The sequence below is a fragment of the Protopterus annectens genome, chromosome 6.part0 (genome assembly GCF_019279795.1).
Source record: "Protopterus annectens isolate FY-2018-M chromosome 6.part0, PAN1.0, whole genome shotgun sequence".
NCBI classification, from domain to species: Eukaryota; Metazoa; Chordata; order Ceratodontiformes; family Protopteridae; genus Protopterus; species Protopterus annectens.
In genome coordinates, this window is record NC_056737.1 from 669,316,306 (window position 1) to 669,339,813 (window position 23,508).

Consider the following 23,508-nt stretch of genomic DNA (forward strand, 5'->3'; position numbering starts at 1 on the left):
AGTACGTCAGCACTATCTATTTAGTGCCGCTGTGGAACAGCATTTCACAGAGTGACTCACATCAGGGATGGCTGATGACCCAAATATTGGGGTCACTTTGTGAGAAAGTACGATTTTTAATGCCAAATTATGAATATGTGCCATATTAATATTTATGTTAATTACATGACCAGGACAGACTATAAATATGGTACTTCATGGTATCACATGAAAGCTTACTTAATGCGGTGAACATAGTTACTCTACTGTATACCCAATACCAATTTGCAGATATGTACACTTGTTTAGTAATATATGCATAAATATATGCCTGTAAATATATTGGGAATTTTCAGCTTAGGCACATTATGAAAAAAAAAAGTTATGTCTTACCATAACGTTCCACCTGTGTTGTTCATCTTCTTTCATTCATCACTGATGGGTTTGGTTCCGAGCCCTCGGAAAAGAGTTGGCCTTTTTACCAAGCTTGCGTCAGCCAAAAAACTCCTGAGCTAAGGCTCTGCCCAGAATGCCTTTCTCCCTGTTACCTCAGATATTTGTTAGAGAAAAGGAAGTAAAGCCGAGGCCACTTCTGCACAACTACCCTAGGGCACCACTTAGACCCAAAGCATCCCCCAGGAGCGTTTGGAGTGGGAAGGAGGGTGGGAAGTGATGAATAAAAGAAGATGAACAACACAGATGGAACATTTTGGTAAGACATAACTTCTTTATCTGATGTTGTTAATCTTCTTTCCATTCATCACTGATTGGACAGAATCCAAAGCTACTTTGGGGTCCATGGGCAGCCCTTATGGAAGAACATTCCTGAGTACCACTGAGTCGAAGGCAGCTCTCCCTCTGGAGACCAAGTCCAATTTGTAACGATTGATAAAGGTATGAGGCTTAGCCCAAGCAGCTGCTGCACAGATGTCATCCATGGAAGCCCCTGGAATGGAAAGTTACAGATGTTGCCACAGAGCTAGTGGAGTGAGCTTTAACTTTTCGCATAAGTTCATTACTGAGGAAATAAATGAAACGTATTCAGTCCCCTAGTCATTTTGATAAAGTAACCTTGGAAACAGCCTCTCCCATTCTAGGCCCAGAACAGGAGATGAAAAGCTGTTAAGATTTACGGATAGGTTTGGTCCTGTCTAGATAAAATCTCAATTGTCTAAGTACGTCTAAAGAGTGAAGGCAGTACTCTCCTCTATTGGCAAAATTTGGAAAGAACACTGGTAGGTCAATGGCCTGGTTTATGGAGACTTCAGAAACAACTTTGAGGAGAAAGGAAGGATTCATCCGAAGTGATACTCTGTCTTTATGAAAGACCAGATAGGGCTTCTTGATACACAATGTCTCCAGCTCTGAGACTCTTCTGGCAGACATGATGGCTACCATGAACAAAGATTTCCAAGATAAAAACTTTAGGTTGCACTTCACAGCAGGTTCAAAAGGTTTCTGAGTGAAAGACTGAAGGACTAGAGTGAGGTTCCATGGTTCCACGGGCTGTCTGACAGGAGGCCTGATATGAGAAGTCCCCCTTGAGGGTTGCAAATGCATAGAGAGATAAGAGGGGTGCCATCTATACCATTGTGGAAATTGCCACTAGATTTACTTGTACAGTAGAGGCAGAGGCTCCATTATGAAAAAACCTAGCCAAGTACTGAAGCACTGCAGAAATACGGGTCTAGCATGTTATCCTTTGACCAGATGGAGAATCTTTTCCATTTATCCTGGTATAGTCTTCCGATGGATGGTTTATGAGAGGCCGGAATGATATCAAGAACAGGTGAGGAGAGATTAGCTTGCCTGGCTACTACTGGAAGTGGAGAAACCAAGCTGTCAGCTTGAGACTGGACAGATTTGGGTGACTCAACCCTTGACGGTCAGTAATCAGATCTGTTAGAGGGTCGAGAATCCACGGTGGGTATACTAGGTAAGGCTGAAGGAAGGGGAACCAAACTTGTCGAGGCCAGAATGGGGTTATGAGGATCACCCTGCATCTCAACCGAAGATCTTTCTTTAGAAATTGTGGGAAAGTACAGTTTTGTACCTACCATAAATGTAGATGTCCGAACTGGATAGCATCTGCAGTCATAACAAATGGGTTGTCCTGTCGTCAGGCAGCCCTTCGGTCGGCCGGATTCCAAAGTCTGGGTCCGGCTTCGGCTGATGTCGCACTTCACCCGACGTCATCTCTGCTGGTCTTCGGGTATAAAGGCATCAGCCGACGCCATTTTCCTCAGTGTTTCTTGCCCCAGATGCCAATTGCCCTCTTGGAAAGCTAAATTTTGGATAAATGCCAATGTTTCCAAAATAGTAGAAGGCAAACACAAAAAATAAGTATGTATGTACATATATACAAACAAATACACCATAAGAGACTCCCCCCCCAGCTAGCTATTAGGAGGGTAAATACCCTAGGAGTACCACAGAGGGGAAGGAGGGAGGGTAATCCTGACTGCAGATGCTATCCAGTTCGGACATCTACATTTATGGTAGGTACAAAACTGTACTATGTCCTTCATGGATGCATCTGCAGTCATAACAAATGGGTAGAATACCATAGCCAAACTAGGGGAGGAGGAATAAAAATTATGGTGTAGTTAGGATCCCTTGCAATACAGCAGTGGCAAACCCTGCTCGGGATCTAGAATATAGAGGTAAATTATAATGCTTGGCAAATGTATGCACGGAGGTCGAAGTAGCCTCAATAATGTCCTTGGTTGCCACTCCTCGTAAGAAAGCTGTGGTAGTGGCTGTAGCCCTTGTAGAATGAGGTCTTATGTTCTGTGGAATTGGTTTTCCATGGTAGGAGTAACAGAATCTTATGCAATTTCCTATCCATTTGGAGATTGTCTGTTTGGAAATTGCTTTTCCTTCCCTTCCTGTTGCATAGGCTACCAAAAGCTGGTCAGTTTTTCTGTTACCTTTGGTTCTGTCCAGGTAGTAGCGTAACTGTCTATGTACATCCAAGGTATGCAGCATTCTTTCACCTTTGTTTTGTGGATTGGGAAAGAAGGTAGGTAGGTGGATTGCCTGGTTTAAAGACACTCTGGATACCACCTTAGGCATAAATGTAGGATTAGTTCTCATGGACACCCTATCTTGATGGAAGATTAGGAAGGGTTGCACTGCCATTAAGGACTGTAGTTCGGAAACCCTCCTTGCTGAAGTAATAGCCAGTAGGAAAGCAGTTTTCCATGACAGGTGTTGTAGATCTGCTGTTGCTGCTGGTTCAAACGGAGGGAGTGTCAACTTTTCTAGTACAAAGTTCAAGTCCCATGCTGGTAATGGTGGTTTCCTAGGAGGTTTTACATTCTTGATCCCTCTGAGGAACTGCCTGAGTAGAGGATGTGAAAAGACAGGAGGATCAAAGCTGTATTCTGCTGAAATAGCTGATGCATGTATCTTGATGGAGGAATAGGACAGGCCTGTATGTAGAAGCTCTGCCAAGTACTCCAGAATGTTAGCAATATCTATGTTCGACACATCTTTTCCTCTTTCAGTACTCCAAATGACGAACCTTTTCCATTTTCCTGCATAGTTCCTTCTTGTTGAAGGTCTGCGGGCTTCAAGGATAATGTCTTTAACCCTTTGGGAAAGGTCTGGGTTAGTTGCTGCTATGTGATGTTCCAGGCAGTCAGTTGCAAGGTTTTTAGGTTTGGATGTATGATGTTGTAGTTGTTCTGAGTTAACATCAGAGGCATCAGGGGTATTGGCCACATTTTCTCCAGAGACATGCTCCTCAGCAATGGGTACCAGTGTTGTCTTGGCCAGTTCGGAGCTATCAGAATTATCCTTGGACGTTCCTCTTTGATTTTCAGTAGTACCTTGTGCATCAAGGGAAGAGGTGGAAATGCATATGCTGTCAGGCCTTTCCAGCTGAAAGATAGAGAGTCCACCTTCCATGCAAGTGGGTGGAATGTCCTTGTGCAGAATTGTTTGAGCTGGTGATTGAGTGGGGAAGCGAATAGATCTATTTGTGGCATTCCCCATTTTTTTGTGATGGCCTTGAAGATGTCCGGGTGTAGCATCCATTCGTGAGCATCCGAGGTGGTTCTGCTTAAAATGTCTGCTAGGGTGTTTTCTTTTCCCGGTACAAATATTGCCTGTAACTGGATGTTGTAGCTGAGAGCCAGATTCCAAAGGTCCAAAGTCATTCTGCATAGGGGTATGAATGAGTGCCTCCCTGTTTGTTGATGTACCACATGACTGTGGTGTTGTCTGTCCTTATCATCAAATGGCCTTCTTTGAGGAATGGTCTGAATTTTTGGATTGCCAGTTTTACTGCCAGCATTTCTTTTGGTTTATGTGCAGGTGCAGCTGGTCCTGAGTCCACAGTCCTTATGCATTTGTCCAGCATGTGCCCCATCCTAGGTCTGAGGCGTCCGTTGTGATGGTTTGGCTTGCTCGAAAGTTGTGGAAGGGTAAGCCTGGGTTTGACTGGCATGCTTGAGCCCACCATAGGAACTCCTGTTTTAGGCATGGGATTAGTGGTATTTCTGTTTCTAAGCTGTGCCTGTGTTGAGACCATAAATTCTTTAGGTACCACTGTAACTTTCTCATATGCAGTCTGGCATGTGGGACCAAGATTATGCATGATGCCATGAAGCCCAAGGCCTGCAGAACTTTTCTTGCTGTTAGTTTGTTCTGCTTTGTTAATGCCAAGAAGTAAAGAGGGAGCTCTTTTTGTTTTTCTGCAGTTAGGAATGCCATTTGTTTTACTGTGTCCAATTCCGCGCCCAAGAAAGTTCTTGTTTGGGATGGTATCAGCCTTGACTTTTGTAAATTGACTGTGTATCCCAGGGCTTGTAGCAAGCAAATGACCCTTTGTAAATCTGTTGTCAGCTTGCTTTTGTTGTCCGCTTGTAACAGGCAGTCGTCCAGGTATGGATAAATTTGGATTCCCTGTACTCTGCAGTGAGCGATTACTGATGCCAGGCATTTTGTGAATACTCTAGGCGCAGTAGATAAGCCAAAGGGCAATGCTGAGAATTGATAATGCTCTGATCCTGCAAGAAATCTGAGGTATCTTCTGCAATTTGGTGGAATGGGGACGTGCAGGTATGCCTCCTTGAGATCTAGAGTTACCAGCAAACACTCCTTGCCCAGCATGGGAAGAAGTTGCTGTAGGGTCAGCATTTTGAATTTTGGGACAATGATGTATGTGTTTAAGATGGACAGGTCGAGAATAGGTCTCCAGTTTTTCTCTTTTCTTGGCACTAGGAAGAGTCTGGAGTAGAATCCTTTGCCCTGTTCTGCTATTGGTACTCTTTCCACAGCTCTCATCTTTGTTAATTCCGCTATCTGCTGCAGAGCTTCTATTTTTTGATTTGGAGGCAGGTTTGGCATTCCTCTTTTACTGGTAAGGTGTGGAAGTGGAACCGTAGCCTTGGTCTATGGTTTGCAAAATCCACTTGTCTTTTGTGATATAGTGCCAATTTTTCGAGAATAAGGCTAACTTTCCGCCTAATGGTGCTGCTATTTGCTCCCTGGTAGGCGGAGTCAGAGCCAAGTCACTGTGATTGTCCTGTTGCAGTGGCAGTGGTTGTGTCTGTGCCTCGGTTATTGACTTGCCACTGTCGTCCTCTGTAGGCACCTCCTCTGGATTGATTTCTGCCCCTAGAGCGCCTATTCCTGCCCCTTTGGGATCTTGTGGAGTCAGGAAAGGACCAATTTTTGGCAGGCCAGTTCCTGCTAAACCTTGGGGCTGAACCTGTAAGAAATCTTTAACTGTTTGTACAGATTTTGCCTTTTCTTCCATTTTCTTCATTACCTGCTGGGCAGGTTCCCCAAATAGACTGGCCTTATCCATAGGAGCATCTAATAGCTTTGCTTTAACATGATCCGGTAAGACCTGTTCTTTCAACCATGCATGCCTTCTTATCACTGTGCCAGTCATGGCTGATCTAAATGAAGCCTCCAGTGCATCATAGCCACATTTTAAGGAATGGTTACTAACATGTTGGATGTTATTCACCATTTCTAGTACATATTTCTTATCTAGAGATTCATCAGAGGACAGCTTTTTAATTAACTGATCAAGCATAAACTCTTGGTATTGGATCATGTGAAACTGACAGTTTAAAGCTCTAGCTGAGAGAGTAGCAGAGGTGTAGACTTTTTTCCCCCATCTCTCTAAGGACCTGGATTCCCTTTCAGAGGGAATAGGGTTTTTTGTTGTGGTCGAAGCTACTGCCTTAGGCCCCTGGGATATAGTTTCGGGGTCTGCAAGTGGGGCCTTGTATAGGTGGTGATGAGTGTCTGGCACCCTGTAAAATCTATCTGGTTTGGCAGGGGCTGGAGGTAAAGAATCAGGAGCAGTGCAGACATCATTAAATGCATCGTCCACAACAGGCAGAACAGGAGGTATAGCTAAGGGCCTATGTTGTGGTAAGTGCAGAAAAGTCCTAAGCCTTTTTCTTGAATCTGAGAAATCTTGTCCCTGCCATTGGAATTGTTCTCTCATGGCATGTAAGGTTTCCCCAAAGGAGAATTCCTCTGGTGGAGAGGCAGCTGGGATGGATTCTTCAGCATCGGAATCTTCATAATTGGAAAAAGGAGCCTCTGGCTGGTCTGTAATGTCTGAGTCATCCGCAGAATCATCAGAGGACACAGGCTCGGGGGCTCTGCTCTAGGTCTCTTTTCAGGGGGCTGAGAGGCCCTGTCTGGGTGAGATTGGTATCCCCTAATTAAGGATATTAAATCTTCTGCCAGAGTAAGCATTTGTGAACTAGAAGTGGGCCTGAGTGAGGGGGGTTTAACAGGCACTGATTTAGCAGATTTGGCTGCTTTAACCCTGGCAAAGGCCTTAATAGACATGGCTGCAGGAGGCCTAGCAGCACCACGTGCTGGGGTAGAGACATCCAAAGGGATGGTGTCTGATAAATCACTAGGAACCACAGTTGTAGGCAAAATTTCTGAGGCTGATTCAGGTAAGGTAGCAGGAGCCTCAGTAGTAGTCATGGATTCGCTGAAGATTGACCAGTTTTCGGTTTCGCCGAAACCGAGACACTCATGACTTGCTTAACCGTGGTTTCGCCGAAACCGCGGACCGCGAGTGTCGGTCTTTTCTTTGCGCTTTTAACAATTTGGGTAGTCGGAGGATCCGGCGGCATAATGTACGCAAAATCTGAGCCGAAAAACTGTTCAGCAAACTCCGACCGACGCCTAAGCGTACGTCGGTTGAAGGAAGCACAGGCCGAACAGGCTGCTACGTCGTGGTCTGGGCCTAAGCAAGGCAAACAGTAAGAGTGGAAATCTTTATGAGGTATTTGTTTCCCACAAGTTAAACAGTTATTGACTTTTTCTGACATCGGCTGAGGCAAGAAAGAGTCCCCAACGGGGTACTTAGCTTTTTAGAAGTCTTCGAAGTAGTATTTGGTAGAAGTAATCTCTGGATCTGACCGACCGGCACTTGCGAACAGCTTCTGCTTCGGGCGCCACGCGGCAAGAAAGACTGAGGAAAATGGCGTCGGCTGATGCCTTTATACCCGAAGACCAGCAGAGATGACGTCGGGTGAAGTGCGACATCAGCCGAAGCCGGACCCAGACTTTGGAATCCGGCCGACCGAAGGGCTGCCTGACGACAGGACAACCCATTTGTTATGACTGCAGATGCATCCATGAAGGACATCAGAGGGATGGGAGAATGAGTGTAAATAAGTCCCGTGGGCCAATCGTGGATCAGAGCTTCCCTCTGACTCCCCTTCCAGGGGAAGTAGGGCGAAATAGCTGCTGCACTTGGTGTTTGATGGGGAGGTGAAAAGATCGCAGCTGGGCTGGCCCCAGTGGCTGAAAATTGTTGACGCCACCTCGGGGTTGAGGGACCACTCGTGAGGCATGAGGATGCATCTGCTCAGCTTGTCCTCAATCATGTTGGAGGTCCCCGGGATACGAGTTGCTATTAGAAAGCGGTTGGAAGCTATCACCCACTGCCAAATTCTCATGGCTTCTCGACATAGGGGATAGGACTTTGTTCCTCCTTGCTTGTTGATATACCAGACCACTGACATATTGTCTGAATGAACTGCAACTGTCCTGGAAGGGGGGGCAGAATGGAAGGCCTGCAACGCTAACAGCACAGCTCTCAGTTCCACAACACTGATATGCAGGTGGGCCTCTGAGGTGGACCATGTGACTTGGACAGTCTTTCCCTGGAAATGGCCCCCCCCACCCTATTAGGGAAGCATAAGTGGTCACAATGGCTGTGGGCTGAGGGGATTAAAATGGATGACTCCAAAGTTCTACATCTGGCCTCATCCACCAAAGCAGGTCTTGTTTGCAGGAGTTGGTTATACGAATCTGGTAACTGAGGGGGTGATAGTTTGGGAACCACTGACACAGAAGGAGCCATTGCAGAATCCGCATGTGTAGCTTTGCTAGAGGCACTATTGGGATTGACACTGCCAGAGAACCTAGGGCCTGAAGAACTTCCCTTGCTGAAACTGTTGTTTGTGAGAGTATCACCGGGAGTTGAAGCCTCAGTCGATGCAGTCTGTGAATTGGGAGTATTACCAGACAGTACTGAGTATTGAACACTGCTCCAATGAAATCTATTTGTTGCGTAGGGACAAGGTTTAATTTCTCCCAATGTATTGTTATTCCCAGCAATTTTGCCAGAGAGTGTATATAATGTAGTGCTGTTACCAGAAGATGCTTGGTGGCGGCGGTAAGGAGCCAGTCATCCAGATATGAAAACACCCAGAATCATTTTAGTCTCCAGTGAGCTGTTACTACTGCCATGCATTTCGTGAACACTCTGGGGGCTGTAGAGACTCCGAACGCCAGGGCACGGAATTGATAATGACTGGCTCCTAGCCGGAAGCGAAGAACACTCCTGGAGTGTTTGTGCATCCTGATGTGGTAATACGCATCCTGGAGATCTATAGAGCACATCCAATCGCCTTCTCTTAAAAAGGGGAGAATGGACTGAACCGTGACCATCCAGAATTTGGTTTGGGTGACAGACTTGTTTAAGCTGCTGAGATCCAAAATGGGTCTCCAGTCCCATATCTTTTTTGGCACCAAAAAGAATCTAGAGTAAAATCCGGATCCACTCTGGTCTAGTGGAACTGGCTGGATGACTCTCTTTTGAGACAGCTTTATAATCTCTGAAGCTGCTTCTTCCCTTTGACTGGGTGGAACATTGGGAAGCTTTCTTGGGAAATTTAGCTGACAAGAAAGGGGAATGGTGTAACCTCTGGTGATAATGCTCTGCACCCAACGATCGGTGGTGATGTATTGCCAGGCAGCTTGGTGCAAAGAGAAACGACCCCTGACTGCTTCCAGAGGTAAGCAATCGGGCTGTTGCTCAGGAGCGCTTGTAAGGCTGTCCAGAGAAGGAATCCCTGGAGCCCTGACTAGGAGTACCTCCTTTGCCTCTATAGGGGCATCTTCCGGAATTGTCACCCCCCCTCTGCCTCTGGGAGTATCCCCACCATGTGCGGCATGGAAGGGACTCTGAGATTTCTTATGCCACATCTTTCCACTCCTCTGATTCCCGGAAAAGGTTTGTTGAGGGTCGGAAAACCATAGGCCTACGTCAGACAGGGTCTTTCCATCTTGCTCGCACCTGGCTAGCATGTCCTTCACTTTGGAGCCAAAAAGGGATGAAGCTTCGATTGGAGCATTCAGAAAGAAAGACATGAAGGGGTCTGCAAGGTCATAAATGTGCATCCAGGCATGACACCTCATAATGCCCAAAACCCACTGCTCTAGCCACCCCTTTGGTTGCATGTGACAGCAACCTCATGGACGAGTTGGATATTGATTCCAGGGGTTGCAAGCTACGAGGCCACTTTGTCCCTGACTTAGTCAGACAACTGTCCTGTGAGCGTTCCAGATACTTTGGAGATAAAGTCCCTCTGGAGTCTCATAAAATGTGCCAAATAATTCAGGGACCATATGGCAAAGGTCCTTGATGCAAAATCACGCTTCCCCAAGTCTGTCCACCGCCCGGGACTCCCTGTTGGGCGGGTGGACAGCGGGACTTTCCTCAGCCAAGTCCTTTTTCATGGCCGCCACCACCACAGCATCAACTGGTAACCCTTTGGACCAATGCGGGTTCTCCTCAGGGGGAAGAATTTTGTCTGGTCTCCGAGGGATCGCTTCAATGGAATCCGGGTTCTTCCAAGCACGCTGCACAATGAGCTTGACGAGCTTGTTGGTAGGTGGGGGTCAACCAAGAGGTAGAAGGCCGGGCGCGAAAAGCCTGCAGGAACAGGGACTCCTCAGACGAAGGGTTGGAGGGCTTCCAGTCACCTCTCTGCATTAACATTTCCAGGATGTCTCCATCAGGGGATGACCATGGGGACCCCTTCACCATCATCGTAATCCGTGTCTTCCGTTAAGGACTCCTCGGGTGAGTCTGTGTGCTTCCTCTTGCACGTCTTCTTTCGAGGGTGCTCCTCAGTGGGGGGGGGGGTCTCTGAGGAGGACACGGAAGAGCGGGTACCCTGAACAGGAGTGTCCTGCAGCTTTTCTGCCTGGTGTCCTGGGGGGGGTGATCTGTGACCGCTGCAGCTCAGGGAGTGAAAACTGGGGTTCCTACATTGGAGTGCTGCCAGAAGCAAGAGCCCTCTCCATTGCGTGGAAGGCAGGCCCACCCGAAGAGGGATGGGAGCCCAGAACTGAGAAAGACCACCTCGGGACCGGGGTCACACCACGCTCTGACGAACCCACCCCCACGGATGGAACCTCAAGCAGGATTGGCACGGACGCGGCTATCGGCACAGATGATGGAACTGAGGAGATAGGTGGCTCTGTACCCCAGGCTGACGGGCTTGTCCCCCAATCCCCAGACTGAGGAAGGACCGGTTCAGCAGGAACCGAAGACCAAAGGGACAAACTCGGATCTGGCGTGAGATGCGCCATAGGCACTGAGGTGATGGGTTCTAATAAAGATGTCGGAGAGGAAGGCTTCGGAACCGAGATGGTCGAAGGCGTGTAAGATGGAGTCCGTGGATAAGGCAACCCAAGTCCTGCAGGTGGATGGGTCTTAGAAAGTGAGGGAATCCCATTAGCTAACAAGACGTACCACTTCATGTTCAGATAGGCGCCTGGTGGATCTAGTGGATACTCCGGATGGGGAGTTAGGGTGTTCAATGAAGGGGCTATAAGCTTGGCCCAGAAATGGGTCTACGGAGGGGGAGTATCGGGTCTGTGGTGCAAGGTCTGACGGCACCAAAGTCTCTAGTTTTGAGACCGGAAGTAAAGGAATCAATTCCAGTGAGGTCAGTACAACACTCAGTGCTGAAGTGGCACTCGGAACTGAAACCTTTGGTTCCAAAATGGAAACTAATGATGTAGTTGAAGGTGTGCCCTGAGCCTAAGTGGCCACAGGTGCCGAAGTCGAAATAGGCGCACTAAGGTCTATGATCAGTGCCGGAGGCAGAACCAGTGCCAAAACAGGCGCCAGTATCGACAGTTTTGAGATGGTCAGAGCCGAAGAAGACGGAGCCGAGGGGGATGATTTATGCTCCGAAGATAACTTTGGGACCTTTGATTTCCCAGGCTTGCTCTGATCACCCGATGGTGAAGAAGGAACAGAGTGGGATCTCTTTTTGTCCCTAGAAGGAGTAGAGGAGACCTCCATCACAGAAATGGCCTCTGAGAAGGGAGACTTGAGTAACCCTTTTGGAATGAGTTTATTTTTGCGATCATTAAGAGTACGTTGACAAACTCTAACAAATGTCACATGGAGGTTGCACCGAAAGGTGGGACACTCCCAAACAGTATGCACAGTCATCGTGAAAATCACTGTTAGGTAACTTGCCCTTACACGAAGTACAATGCTTAAAACTTGAAGTACCTTTCTTATCCAACATCTTGACAGAGAAAAAACATCACAGGCTAACTGTATACTCCAACTATAATCAAAGTCAACTCCGTTCAAAAAAGTCACAAATATAACAATACACTGGTATGATAGAGAAAAGAAAGGAACACCTGAAAAAGACAGCTAATAGGTTAAACAATACCAACTATGGTACGGAAGAAATACCACAAGGGTAAGGGAGGAAAGCCATACCAACAATGGTACTTGAAAGTGTACCAACGGCAACTACGGGTAGGGAGGAATAATCAAGGTCAGACAGAAAAAAAGACACTAGAAAAGCTAATCGCTTAATAAAATATGAAGATATTTTTTCACACAAATATCAAAAAAGTTTCACTTAGCTGAGAGCTCGGCTGAAACGCGGCTTTAAGACTAAGTGGCAAACGAGATCTGAGGTAACAGGGAGAAGGGCATTCTGAGTAGAGACTTAGCTCGACAGTTTTTTGGCTGGTGCAAGCTTGGTAAAAAGGGCAACTCGGTTCAGAGGGCTCGGAACCGAACCCATCAGTGATAAATGGAAAGAAGATTAACAACATCAGATCAGTATTTTACAAGTCTAGTCACGATAGGGGATAGAAATGGCTGCTCAGACAAGTGGGTTACCAGAGAAAATCTGGGTTATTTTTCAGAAATATTAAAAATGCAAGTCATATAATAAAAATTATACTAATAACGAACTGGATGGTGTTTTCATGGTACTATATATTACATGAAAGTGTACACAATGGTGAACAGACTTTGCACTGATATCTGGTGTCTAACTAGCACTGTGTGGTATATATTTCTCCATTAAATATGACAACATGAGTAGCACTGATAATTATGCAAGTATCTCAAAAACGGAGTGGCAAGCCAAATGAAGATCACATCTGCCTGAAAAAGTCACACTGATAGTTGTGTTCTGTCTACTATGGTTACAGAGATACTAATACTTGTTTGCATAATTATAATAAGTAAATGTATTATCTAAATACTTGTTCAATATAAAATTATTATATATGGCTGACATTAATATCACTGTTGTACAGAGGAGTGTGTTCTGAACAAATTTCATATTTTGTATTTTTGTAAGTATTATTTTTGAGATGTATACGTTTACAGCAAGGTTGAAAAACAGCACTCTCAGAATTTTAGCTCAGGCGAAGGCTATCCAGGAAGGAATTCTTTAGGTGTCAGAAGGTGTAAAATGCCACTCAAGCTAGATGTGAAAGAGTTGATGCATTTTCACTACACAATTAAGTTTCATAAGGAATGTAATGTAAGTCAGGGGCGGCCCCGGTGGTGCAGCGGTTAGCGTTACCACCTCACAGCAAGAGGTTCTCCGGTTTGATCCTCAGCTGGGGTGCCTTCTGTGTGGAGTCTGCATGTCCTCCCTGTGGTAGCGTGGATTTCTCCGAGTGCTCTGGTTTCCTCCCACATCCCAAAGACATGCTGTAGGTGGATTGGACACTCTAAATTGGCCCTAGGTGCGAGTGCGTGTGTGTGCCTTCTGTGGAAGGCTGGGGGCCAGGCTGGAAACTCAACACCGTAAAACTCCACTGCCAATCATGAGCGGACAGGTGATCCGCTGTGGCGACCCCTAACTGGGAAAAAGCCGAAAGAAGAAAAGAAGAAGGAATGTAAGTCAGAATCATCATCTTAAAATTTATTCTCATTACTGAGCAAGTGATAAAGAAAAAATAGAAAGTTCAAAACTACAATTACTTTACTTGCCTAATAGCTTTACTACCATAAAAAATTAGTAGACAAAGTAACATTTAAAACATCAAAAATCTTACTTTTAATGTGAAGCAAAATATTACTCTACTTCTTACCTTCAGATCTCTATAAACTACATTTTTCTCTGAATGCAAGTAATCCAGGGCTGATACAATTTCTGCACCATAAAATCGTGCACGATCCTCAGAAAAGACACGTTCCCTTGACAGATGGAAAAATAACTGAAAGGTAAAAAAATGGCTATCTTTAACTTAAAGTCTCACTTCGCTGTAATGGAAAGCAATTAATTCCATGACAAAAGTCAAGTGATTGTCAGTACATCAAACAAAAATACAAAAGTGCTCATAACAGAGTCTTAAAATCTTTCTCTACATCACATTTGTGAACTGAAGTTTACTGTAGGTTAGGAAGAAAATGATCAGAAAAGTGCAGCCAGTACACCCTGAAACTCGCTGATCAGGCCACCAAGTAGCATCATTCATATACTGACAAATCTGTTACAGCTTAAAGCGCTGCTGGCACTAAAAAGAGAAATTAGTGAAACCAATTTTAATGCTCTAAAAGAAGCCACCCACATTATAATTCAAATTGTAACTGGTGAGGCGATCACAGAATCTGTCTTCCCTGCCATATACAGAAAGTCAATACGTACACAAGTAATGCAAACCTACACAGACTAGTAACTGCACAGCTGATTTTTTAGAAACCTTATGGTACAATAATACAAAATGTTAAGAACTGTTCAGTAGGAAGATATAGGGCAATTCATCTCAAGGCCCAAATCCATATATCTCCAAATAAGTCATACTTATACTGAGGTTTTGAGCTGTCAACAAAACCACAAAGACTCCCTGTAACATTCCAAGTCTTATTTTGACAATGTGTTCAGCAGTCACTTGTGCTTCTTGAGATTCCACAAAGAATGGAGAAATTACAGTTGTGTACACTTGCAATAAATGCAGATGTTCGAGTGTATTCACTGTTGCAGTCGTCACTTGTCACTTGTGGGTTATCCCTGCTGTGGTAGCCCTCGGCCGGCCCGAATACCAGAGTCAATGTTTTTTTGCGTTGGCTGCTGTTACCTGTAGTCTGACGTCAGGTCATCAGTGCTATAAAGCAAGGCAGCAAACGCCATTACATCAGTTTTTCTTGCCCTAACCCATCAGAAGCCCAAGAAAATATGGTAAAGTGGTCCTGGTGACTAAAAACCACTGTGAGAAGCTTATGTCCCCCTAAGGAAAGAGGATACAAAGAGGAAGGAGGGAGGGAAACCAGGAGTGCAACATTGAGTACACTCGAACATCTACATTTATGTAAGTGCACACAACTGTAGTATGTTTGTGTTTCACTGTTGCAGTCATCACCTGTGGATTCCCAAAGCTGAGGACAGGGGTGGAAGGATTAGAGACCTAGGCATGGGTCAGCATGCCCTGCAGAGGCAAACCCTGCCCTAGCTTTAGAGAAAAGAGGTAGGTGGTAATGCTTTGTAAAGGTATGTACAGAAGTCCAGGAGGCAGCTTCCAAGATGTGCCTGGTGGGAACTCCTCTGAGGAATGCTGTGGAAGTGGAGGCTGCTCTAGAGGAATGGGTACAAATAGACTTAGGGGGGAGGTTTCCCATGTAATCTGTAGCAAAAATGGATACAGTGTGATATCCATTTGGAAATGGTTTGCTTGGAAATGGGCATCCCCTCTGCCCCTGGGGCAAAGCTGACAAGAAGCTGGTCTGTTTTTCTGAAGGGTTTAGTACGGTCCAGGTAGTACCTGAGCTGTCTGTGCATGTCTAGTGAGTGCAGAATTCTTCCCCCCTTGTTTTGAGGATTAGGAAAGAAGGTGGGTAGATGTATGGCCTGGTTGAGGGTCGCATTGAATACCACCATGGGCATAAAAGAAGGGTTAGTCCTCAGGGAGACCCTGTCTGCATGGAAAATGATGAAGGGTTCAACGGCCGTGAGTGCCTGAAGTTCTGAAACCCTTCTGGCTGAGGTGACAGCTAGTAGGAAAGCAGTATTCCAGGAGAGGTATCTCAATTCTGCTGAAGCAGCAGGTTCGAATGGTGGTAAGGTTAGTTTTTCTAAAACATAATTCAGGTCCCAGGCTGGTGTGGGTGGCCTTCTGGGAGGTCTGATATTAGAAGCCCCTCTGAGGAATTGTTTAATCAAATGATGTGAGAAGAGGGGCTGGTCTGTATCGAAATGAGCTGAAATGGCTGAGGCATAGATTTTAATAGAAGAGAAAGAGAAGCCACTATAGAGTAACTCTGCTAGACAGTCAAGGATAAGAGGGATGGAAGGTTGAGTTACTGCTCCCTCTGGACTGGCTCCAAGAGCAGAATCTTTTCCATTTCTCTAGGTAAGATTTTTTGGTGCTGGGCCTTCTGGCCTCTGATAATATCTAGGACCTATTTGCTTAACAGGGGCCCCTTATTTATTTTTAAAGTATTAGCCATGCTGATAGTTTGAAAGTCTGCAAGTCTGGGTGCAGCATCCCCCCCCCCTTCTGGGTCAAGAGGTCTGAGATCAGGGGAAGATGCCTGGGAGGCTGTACTGTCAGGCTGCGCAGTAAGGGGTACCAATGCTGTCTGGGCCAATCTGGAGCAATGAGGATGGCTTTTGGTGTCTCCTCCCCTATCTTGATTAGTACCTTGGAAATAATAGGCAGAGGAGGGAAAGCGTACACACAGAGGGAATTCCAGGGGAAGGTCAAGACATCCACCTTCCACGCTAGGTGGTGATACTCCCTGGTACAGAATTTTTTCAGCTGGTGGTTGAGGTGCGAAGCAAAGAGATCCACCTCCAGAGTTCTCCAGTCCTGAATGACTTGCAAAAAAGATTTTTCTGTGGAGCTGCCATTCGTGGGGGTCTTGTAAGTTTCTGCTTAGGTGGTCTGCCAGGGTGTTGTTGATCCCTGGTAGGTATTGGGCAGTTAGGTGTAATCCCATGGAGGATGCTGTCAGCCAGAGGTTCATGGCTAGCCTGCACAGAGGGTAAGATTGGGTCTCTCACTGTTTGTTGATACACCACATCACTGTGGTGTTGTCTGTTTTGATAAGAAGAACCCCTGACCCGAGATGGGGTTTGAAGATGTGTAAGAGCCTTTTGTACTGCCATCATTTCCTTCTGACTGATGTGTAAGGGAAGGTGCTGGGGATCTCAAAGACCTTGGGTGCACCTGCCTGCTAGGTGAGTGCCCCAAGCAATGTCTGAGGCGTCAGTGGTGATGGTCTGCCCGATAGGGCAGAGGATGAAGGGAAGACCCTTGTTCTTGGCACAGGCCCCTGCCCACCAGAGAAACTCGGCCATTATACAGGGGATCAGAGGGAAAGAGGTCTCTAGAGGCTGACAGTGCTGACACCAAAAGTTCTTTAGATACCACTGAAGTTTCCTCATGTGAAGCCCGGCCAGGGGAATGAGAAGGATGCAAGATTCCATGTACCCCCCAAGGCTTGCAGGAACTTCCTCACAGTGAGGTGACTTCTGGAAGCCAGCTGGGTAAAGTAGGCAGGAAGCTCTGCTTTTCTGGGGATAGGAAGGCCATTTGGGATGCTGTGTCCAGCAGTGCTTCCAAGAAAATGATCTTCCTGGAGGGTGTTTGCTTTGATTTCTTCTCGTTGATGGTGAACCCTAGGGAAGTTAGGAGGGTTTTGACAAAGAGAAGCTCCTGGAGCAGCTTTTCTTTGTACTCCGCCCGAATGAGGCAGTCATCCAGATAAGGGTAAATCTGTATGTATTACTCTATCTGCAAAATGCTATGGCAGGGGCTAAGCATTTGGTGAATGCTCTGGGTGCAGTAGAGAAGCCAAAGGGTAGCGCAGAGAACTGAAGTGTTGTGAGCCTGGTCAGAAGTGCAGGAATTTCCTGCAGGATTCCCTTATGGGGATTTGGGGGTAGGCATCTTTTAGGTCTAGGGTCATTAGCCAGGCATTTTTTGTCAGCATAGGCAGCAGCTGCTGCAAAGTTAGCATTTTAAATTTGGGGACCACCAGGGAGGCGTTCAGAATGGATAGATCCAGGATGGGGGTGCCAAGTGCCCTCTTTTCTGAGAACAAGGAAGAGTCTGGAATAAAAGCCTTTGCTTATTTGCTCTGAGGGGACAGGTTCTACTGTCCCATGGGATACGAGAGTTTGGACCTGTATGAATGCCTCTGCCCACTGATTTGGAAGTAAGCCTGGGTACTCTTGGAATTGCGAGTTTGTTGAAAGAGAAATTGTATCCCTGAAAAATGATCTTTAAGCCCCATTGGTCCTTTGTTACAGAAAGTCAATTTTCTTTGCAGAGGGAAAGCCTTCCTCCTAGCTTTAGGTGATTGAAAGGACGGAGGGGGGACAGGGAGTCAGTTTTTGCTATAGAAGGGTGGCTTAGAAATCTCTGCCTCCAGGGCAGAAATGGTCCACTGCTTGTTCTCTGCTGCCCCTGGGATAGAGCGCTGAGTAGTCTGTCCCTGAGGGGCTTACCTTGGCCTTGTCTGCTAGGTGCAGGGAAGACCAGTGCTTAGAAGGAAAGTTCCTGCTGAACCTGGGAGGTTGAGCCCGAAAGAAATTTTTTACTGTTTGCATAGATTTTGCTTGGTCTTCCATCTTTTTAAGCACCTCTTTCTGCTTTTACTCCAAACAAGCGGTCCTTATCCAGGGGAGCATCGATTTAAACATGACATGATCAGGGAGAGGTTGTTCCTTCAACCATGCATGTCTCCTAATGACAGATTCTGACACTGCTGCCCTGCTTGAGGCTCCTAGGGTGTCATATCCACAATGTAATGTGTGTTTGGCCACTTGACAAGTAGAGTGCAGTAAATCTGCAAACTCTTTCGAATTGGCAAAGTCAGGAAAGGTTGAAATCTTTTGTTTTAATAGTTCCAAAGTGTGTTGTTGATATTCTAACATATGGAACTGACAGTTGGAGTGCTCTGATAGCTAAGGTTGCAGAGGTGTCTACTTTTTTTACCCCATCTGTCCAGAGCTCTGGAATCCTTGTTAGAAGGAATATTATTCTTGGCAGAACTAGTCTTAGCTCTTTTAGGTTCCTGTGTAATGATCTCTGGGTCTGCAGCAGGATTTCTGTACAGGTATTTGTGAGAATCCGGTACTCTGTAATATCTGTCAGGTTTACTGGGAGCAAGTGGGATGGTGTCAGGGGCTAAGCTGGATTCATGGAAAACAATCTACCACTTCTAAAATAGAGGGGATGGCCAGGAGTCTGTGCTGGGGCAGGTCCAGAAACACTCTAAATCTTTTCTTAGACTGGGGGAAATCCTGAAATTCCCATTGGAAATGTTCCCTGAGGGTGTGAAGGGTTTCCATAAAGGAAAGGTATTCTGGTGGGGAGGCAGAAGGAATGGATTCCTCTGCATCTGAATCCTCATAAGCAGTCAGAGGTCGTTGTTCCTCTTCAAAATCTGAATAATCAGATTCCTCAGAATCCTGTTCTGTCAAATTCAGGAGAACGGTGTCTTTTCCTTTTAGAAGTTGTGGCCTGACCTAATAAGGGAGATGAGATCATCTGCCATTATAAGCATTTGTGCTTGGGGTGGTAGAGGAGGAGCAATATCGTGGCTAGAGGCAGATTTTCTAGGAGTGGCCTGGCTTCTAGGCCTAAGAGTATCCATCGGTCTGAGAGAAACTAGTCCGATGAGAAGACATCAGTTTTTGTCTAGACTTGGTAGTGCAAGAGGCCTAATCGGAAGCTGGTGCCTGTGTTGAGGCTCACGACCCAACCGGGGCAGAGAGAGTAAAAGACGGAAGATGAATAAGATTTCTGCTGCATACCGGACTCAGAAAGGGTCTCGGTAGAGCCCTGCGTAGATATCAAATCGGGCATCAGGGGCTGCGAAAGCACCTCACTGAATTCCAGAGAACTGACGACCTGCTTAGTGGTAGAGTCGTCGGAAGGCTTAGCCTTGTGTGGTCTGTCTCTCTCTTTATCTCTGCATTTTTTCAGAATGTCCATGGGCTGTTGGCTGACGGACACCATTTTGGAATGCGAAGACGGAAGATGAAAATACTGGTCTACAATAAGAGCTATACGGCAAATGGCTCTCACATTAAAGAGGACATTGAACCGGCAACCAGGGACATCGTGGTCTGGGCCTAAACAAGTGACGCAGTATGAATGGATGTCTCGGTGTGGGATCTGCTTTCCATTGGTCAGACTATTGCTAACTTTTTCGGACATCGGTTAGTGCAAGAAAAAAGGATCTCCAATGAGGTACTTCGCTTTAGACGTTTTTAGCTGCAATTCAAACTCTGGTAGCAACCGACCGGCACACTTGTGAACTGCTTCTGCTACGGGCTCCACGGCAAGAAAGACTGATGTAATGGCATCGGCTGCCTTGATTTATAGCACTGACTTCCTGACGTCAGACTACAGGCGTCAGCAGCTGACCCAGTAAAACATGAACTCTGGTATTCGAGCCTGCCGAGGGCTACCACAGCAGGGATAACCCACAGGTGATGACTGCAACAGTGAAACATGAAAAACATCTAGAGTTCACCCATGTTCTGCAGAAAATTGCACTACTGGAACTGAGATGGCTAAGGAGGGCACATCAACATGCTGTAAAGAAAATGCAACAAAAAATTACCTCAGCCAGAAAAATAATAGTAACCTCTCCCTATCAGGCTTTAAGATTTTTTTTTGGAATGCGAGAAGCATAAGGCAGCTAGTAAAATTAAATGTGGGCTATAGGCATGCAAATGTCACTCATATCATGACATCATCTAACAACAATCCCAGGCTATCCCAACTGAAACCCAGCCAAATAATTATTACCTCCACAGCTATCTTACCACCCTCCACACATGCACACTCACTACACCCTGCCTTACCCATTTTTCACCCCACATTAACCTCTTTTTTGTTTTTTTACTTCGGTTGCTCCTTTTTTCCTGTCTCTTGGTTGTTTACATAACCTAATGTTAAAGAAGAAATGAGAAGAATGATTAAAGTGGGGCGGTAAATACTATACGTACCATATATACACCACCAACATTGCTAGTCCTACATTTTGTGCAGTTAACAGTCTTCTGATCTCTTGTAAATATTGCACTGTTGGTGCCTTCCACAGATTTATCGTGTAATTTGTTTCCGTTTCATCCATGTGTATTCTTTTCACAAAATGAGACTGTTCATTTGTTTTACATCTTTGTAATTCTCCCTAGCTAAGTCCAAAAAAGGTCCCTTCGGGTCAGTATTCTACCCTCATTAACAAAGATTGAATAAATTAAAAAAGTAAATACATTTAAGCTTGCAGGAAAAATCAACTGTGGAATGTACTCATCATAACAGAACATAACTGAAACCATATTAAGTCTGTATGCTACACTTTGGTACACACTTTAAGAAGGGCAATTCACTTGATCATGATTTATTCTAATAGTATAAAACCAGAACCAGCCAGGGTTTTATCATTTAAAAGGGCTGAAGACCTGTGGAGGGACACAGCAAACATTCTACACTACAGACATTTTGGGATTCCAAAATTCTTGCAAAAACCACCATACTCATCAGGTCATTCTCTTCCAAACAAAAGCTTCTGGCTGAACACTGGAAAGAAGCTTCTTTTTAGGACTGATTTCATAGGTTCATAAATTAGTACTAGGCTAACTAGCCTTGCGAGCCATTTTAAGTCTAGCCAATTATCCCTTGTGAGATTCAAACCTTGCACCCTGTGTTTGTAAGGCAAACACCTTAACCATTAGGCCACCCTCCCAATTTGCTGCTTATTCAGCATATGTCCATATCAGTGTACTTAAAAAAAAAAAAAAAAAAAAAATATATCCAGTAGAAAGCACAGTTGTGTAAAATCTTACCATATCAGTAGATGCGCTTCTTTTTACTGTTGCAGTATTCATCACCTCTGGGATCTCTTGCCAGGGACAGCCCAATTTATGTCCGCATACCAAAGCCTTAATTACCTACGAGTGTCACACATTAGCCGTACACTCGCAGGCAAGCATGCGGCACAAAGGTAATATAAGAACAGTCCCAACCTAGAAATGAAGTGACCCATGAGAACTAGGATTCCAATGAAAAGGAGAACATGTACATCCAGAAAAAGGAAGGAAGAGAAGGAGAACCTCTCAGCCAGAAAGAAAATACCACCCATGGAAAAGGAGAAAGAACAGTGAGTAGGTGAGAGGGAGTGAATATTGCAACAGTGAAAAGAGGGACATCTACTGTCATGGTAAGATTTTACACAACTGTACTATGTCCTTCCATATCACTGTTGCAGTATTCACCACCTCAGGGCGAGTACAAAAGCTACTGAGAAGGTAGGGAGGAGGAAAGCAAGGAGGATCTCTCCACAAAGCCATGCAGGACAGGCTTGGCAAAGCCTGCCATGTCTCTGGTAATTGACATTCAGTTTGTAAGGTTTAATGATGTGTAAACCAAAGACCAAGCAGCAGCTTCAAAGATGGAGTTGGTGTCCAAACCCTTGAAGAAAGCCCAGAGGAAGCCATGGCTCTAGCAGAATGTGTCCTAATAGAAGCAAACCGCTCTCTGTCATGAAAAGAATAATAAAGAAATCACTTTAGAAATCCAGGAGAAGATGGTTTGCTTAGAAATTGCCAAATGCAATATCCTGATATGAAAAGAAATAAAGCTGCTCCAATATTTGAAAGGTCTTTGTTTTGTCTAAATATCTGAGCTATCTATGCAAGTTCAAGGTATGAAAAACATTCTCACTAGCTAACCGTGAAGAAAGGAAAAAAGAAGGAAGATGGATAGAGTGATTTAGGGGTAGCTCATTAACTACCTTATGCATAAAAGGATTCATAAGGACAGACACCCTGCCACTATGAAAAAACAAAAGATAGGGATTGCCATCAAGGCCTGGAGTTCAGACAGCCTTCTGGCAGAGGTTAAAGCAACCAATAAAACAGTTTTCTAGGTGGAATGTTGCAGAGAAGAGGCAGCAGGCTAAAAAGCAGCTAGAGTCAGTTTTTCAAGGACAAAATTAAGATCCCAAGGAGGAGGAATAGGCTTTCTTGGGGGTCCAGTATGAAAGATGCCTTTTAGAAACTGTTAGGCCTCAAATCTAGAGTCCAAATTGGGAGTCGATGGCAGACAGTCAGAAATGGCCGACAATTATGCTTTCACTGAAAAATATGCCAAACCAGTATGTAGCAGTTTACAAAGGTAAAAAAGAACCAAGGGGACCTCCACTGAAAAGGGGTCCTGATGATGTTTAAGACAACAAACAGAACATATCTTCCACTTGGAAATATAATACGACTTTCTAGTATTGGGTTTTCCTGGATTCCTGCAGGACCCTAAGCATATCCTCAGAAAAAAGTCCCTATCAGATGATCGAAACACCGTTTCTGCGAATACGAAATGATCAACACGTATTGCGCAAACTACGTAAACGCCGAACGTCCAAAACAGCAAAATCCAAAATGACGAAGTGTTTTGGTTGGCCCGTCTGCGGTATAGCTCCGTAAGGTAAGTGTGCGATAGGTATGGACCTTAGGGTAGGGTGCAGGTTAAGGTAAGTGTATGGATACGTAATGTATGATTTAGTGTAGTGTTAGAAGTAGGGTTTTGTTAAATGTATTTATGTGTATTATTTATTTTGTTAGGGTATACCTCCGTAGGGGAAGTGTGCGATAGTTATGGACCTTAGGGTTAGGGAGGGATTAAGGATAGTGCATAGATAGTTGTGTATGTGTGGTTTAGTGTAGTGTTAGAAGTTGGGTTTTGGTGCTTTACTTTAGGGTCAGGAGTAGGGTTTGGTTAGTGTTTGTATGTGATTTATTTATTTTGTTTGGGTAGGTAGTATGTAGCGGGTGGTGTGGTTGGTCGACTATGACCGTTCGAGGTTTTAAATTTCGCTGTTTAGTGCGTTCGGTGTATTCGCGGTTCAATTAATATGTGTTGATTTTTTGGTATTCGCTGTATTGGATTTTCATGGAACTGATATACACCCCTCAGAAAACTGGTGTTGGAAAAAAATCAAAACCTGAAAAA

The 23,508-nt window shown here is 45.2% G+C and overlaps 1 protein-coding gene across 4 annotated transcripts in view; it reads right to left on the bottom strand.

The window, feature by feature from the left end:
• Nucleotides 1-23,508, bottom strand: part of AKT1 (AKT serine/threonine kinase 1) — a 1,868,331-nt gene that overhangs the window by 798,244 nt on the left and 1,046,579 nt on the right. For all 4 annotated transcript variants that reach the window (XM_044074354.1, XM_044074351.1, XM_044074355.1 and 1 more), the window contains one exon: nt 13,636-13,761. In XM_044074354.1, coding sequence (XP_043930289.1) covers nt 13,636-13,761 — 126 coding nt within the window. The remainder of the gene's footprint in view (nt 1-13,635; nt 13,762-23,508) is intronic.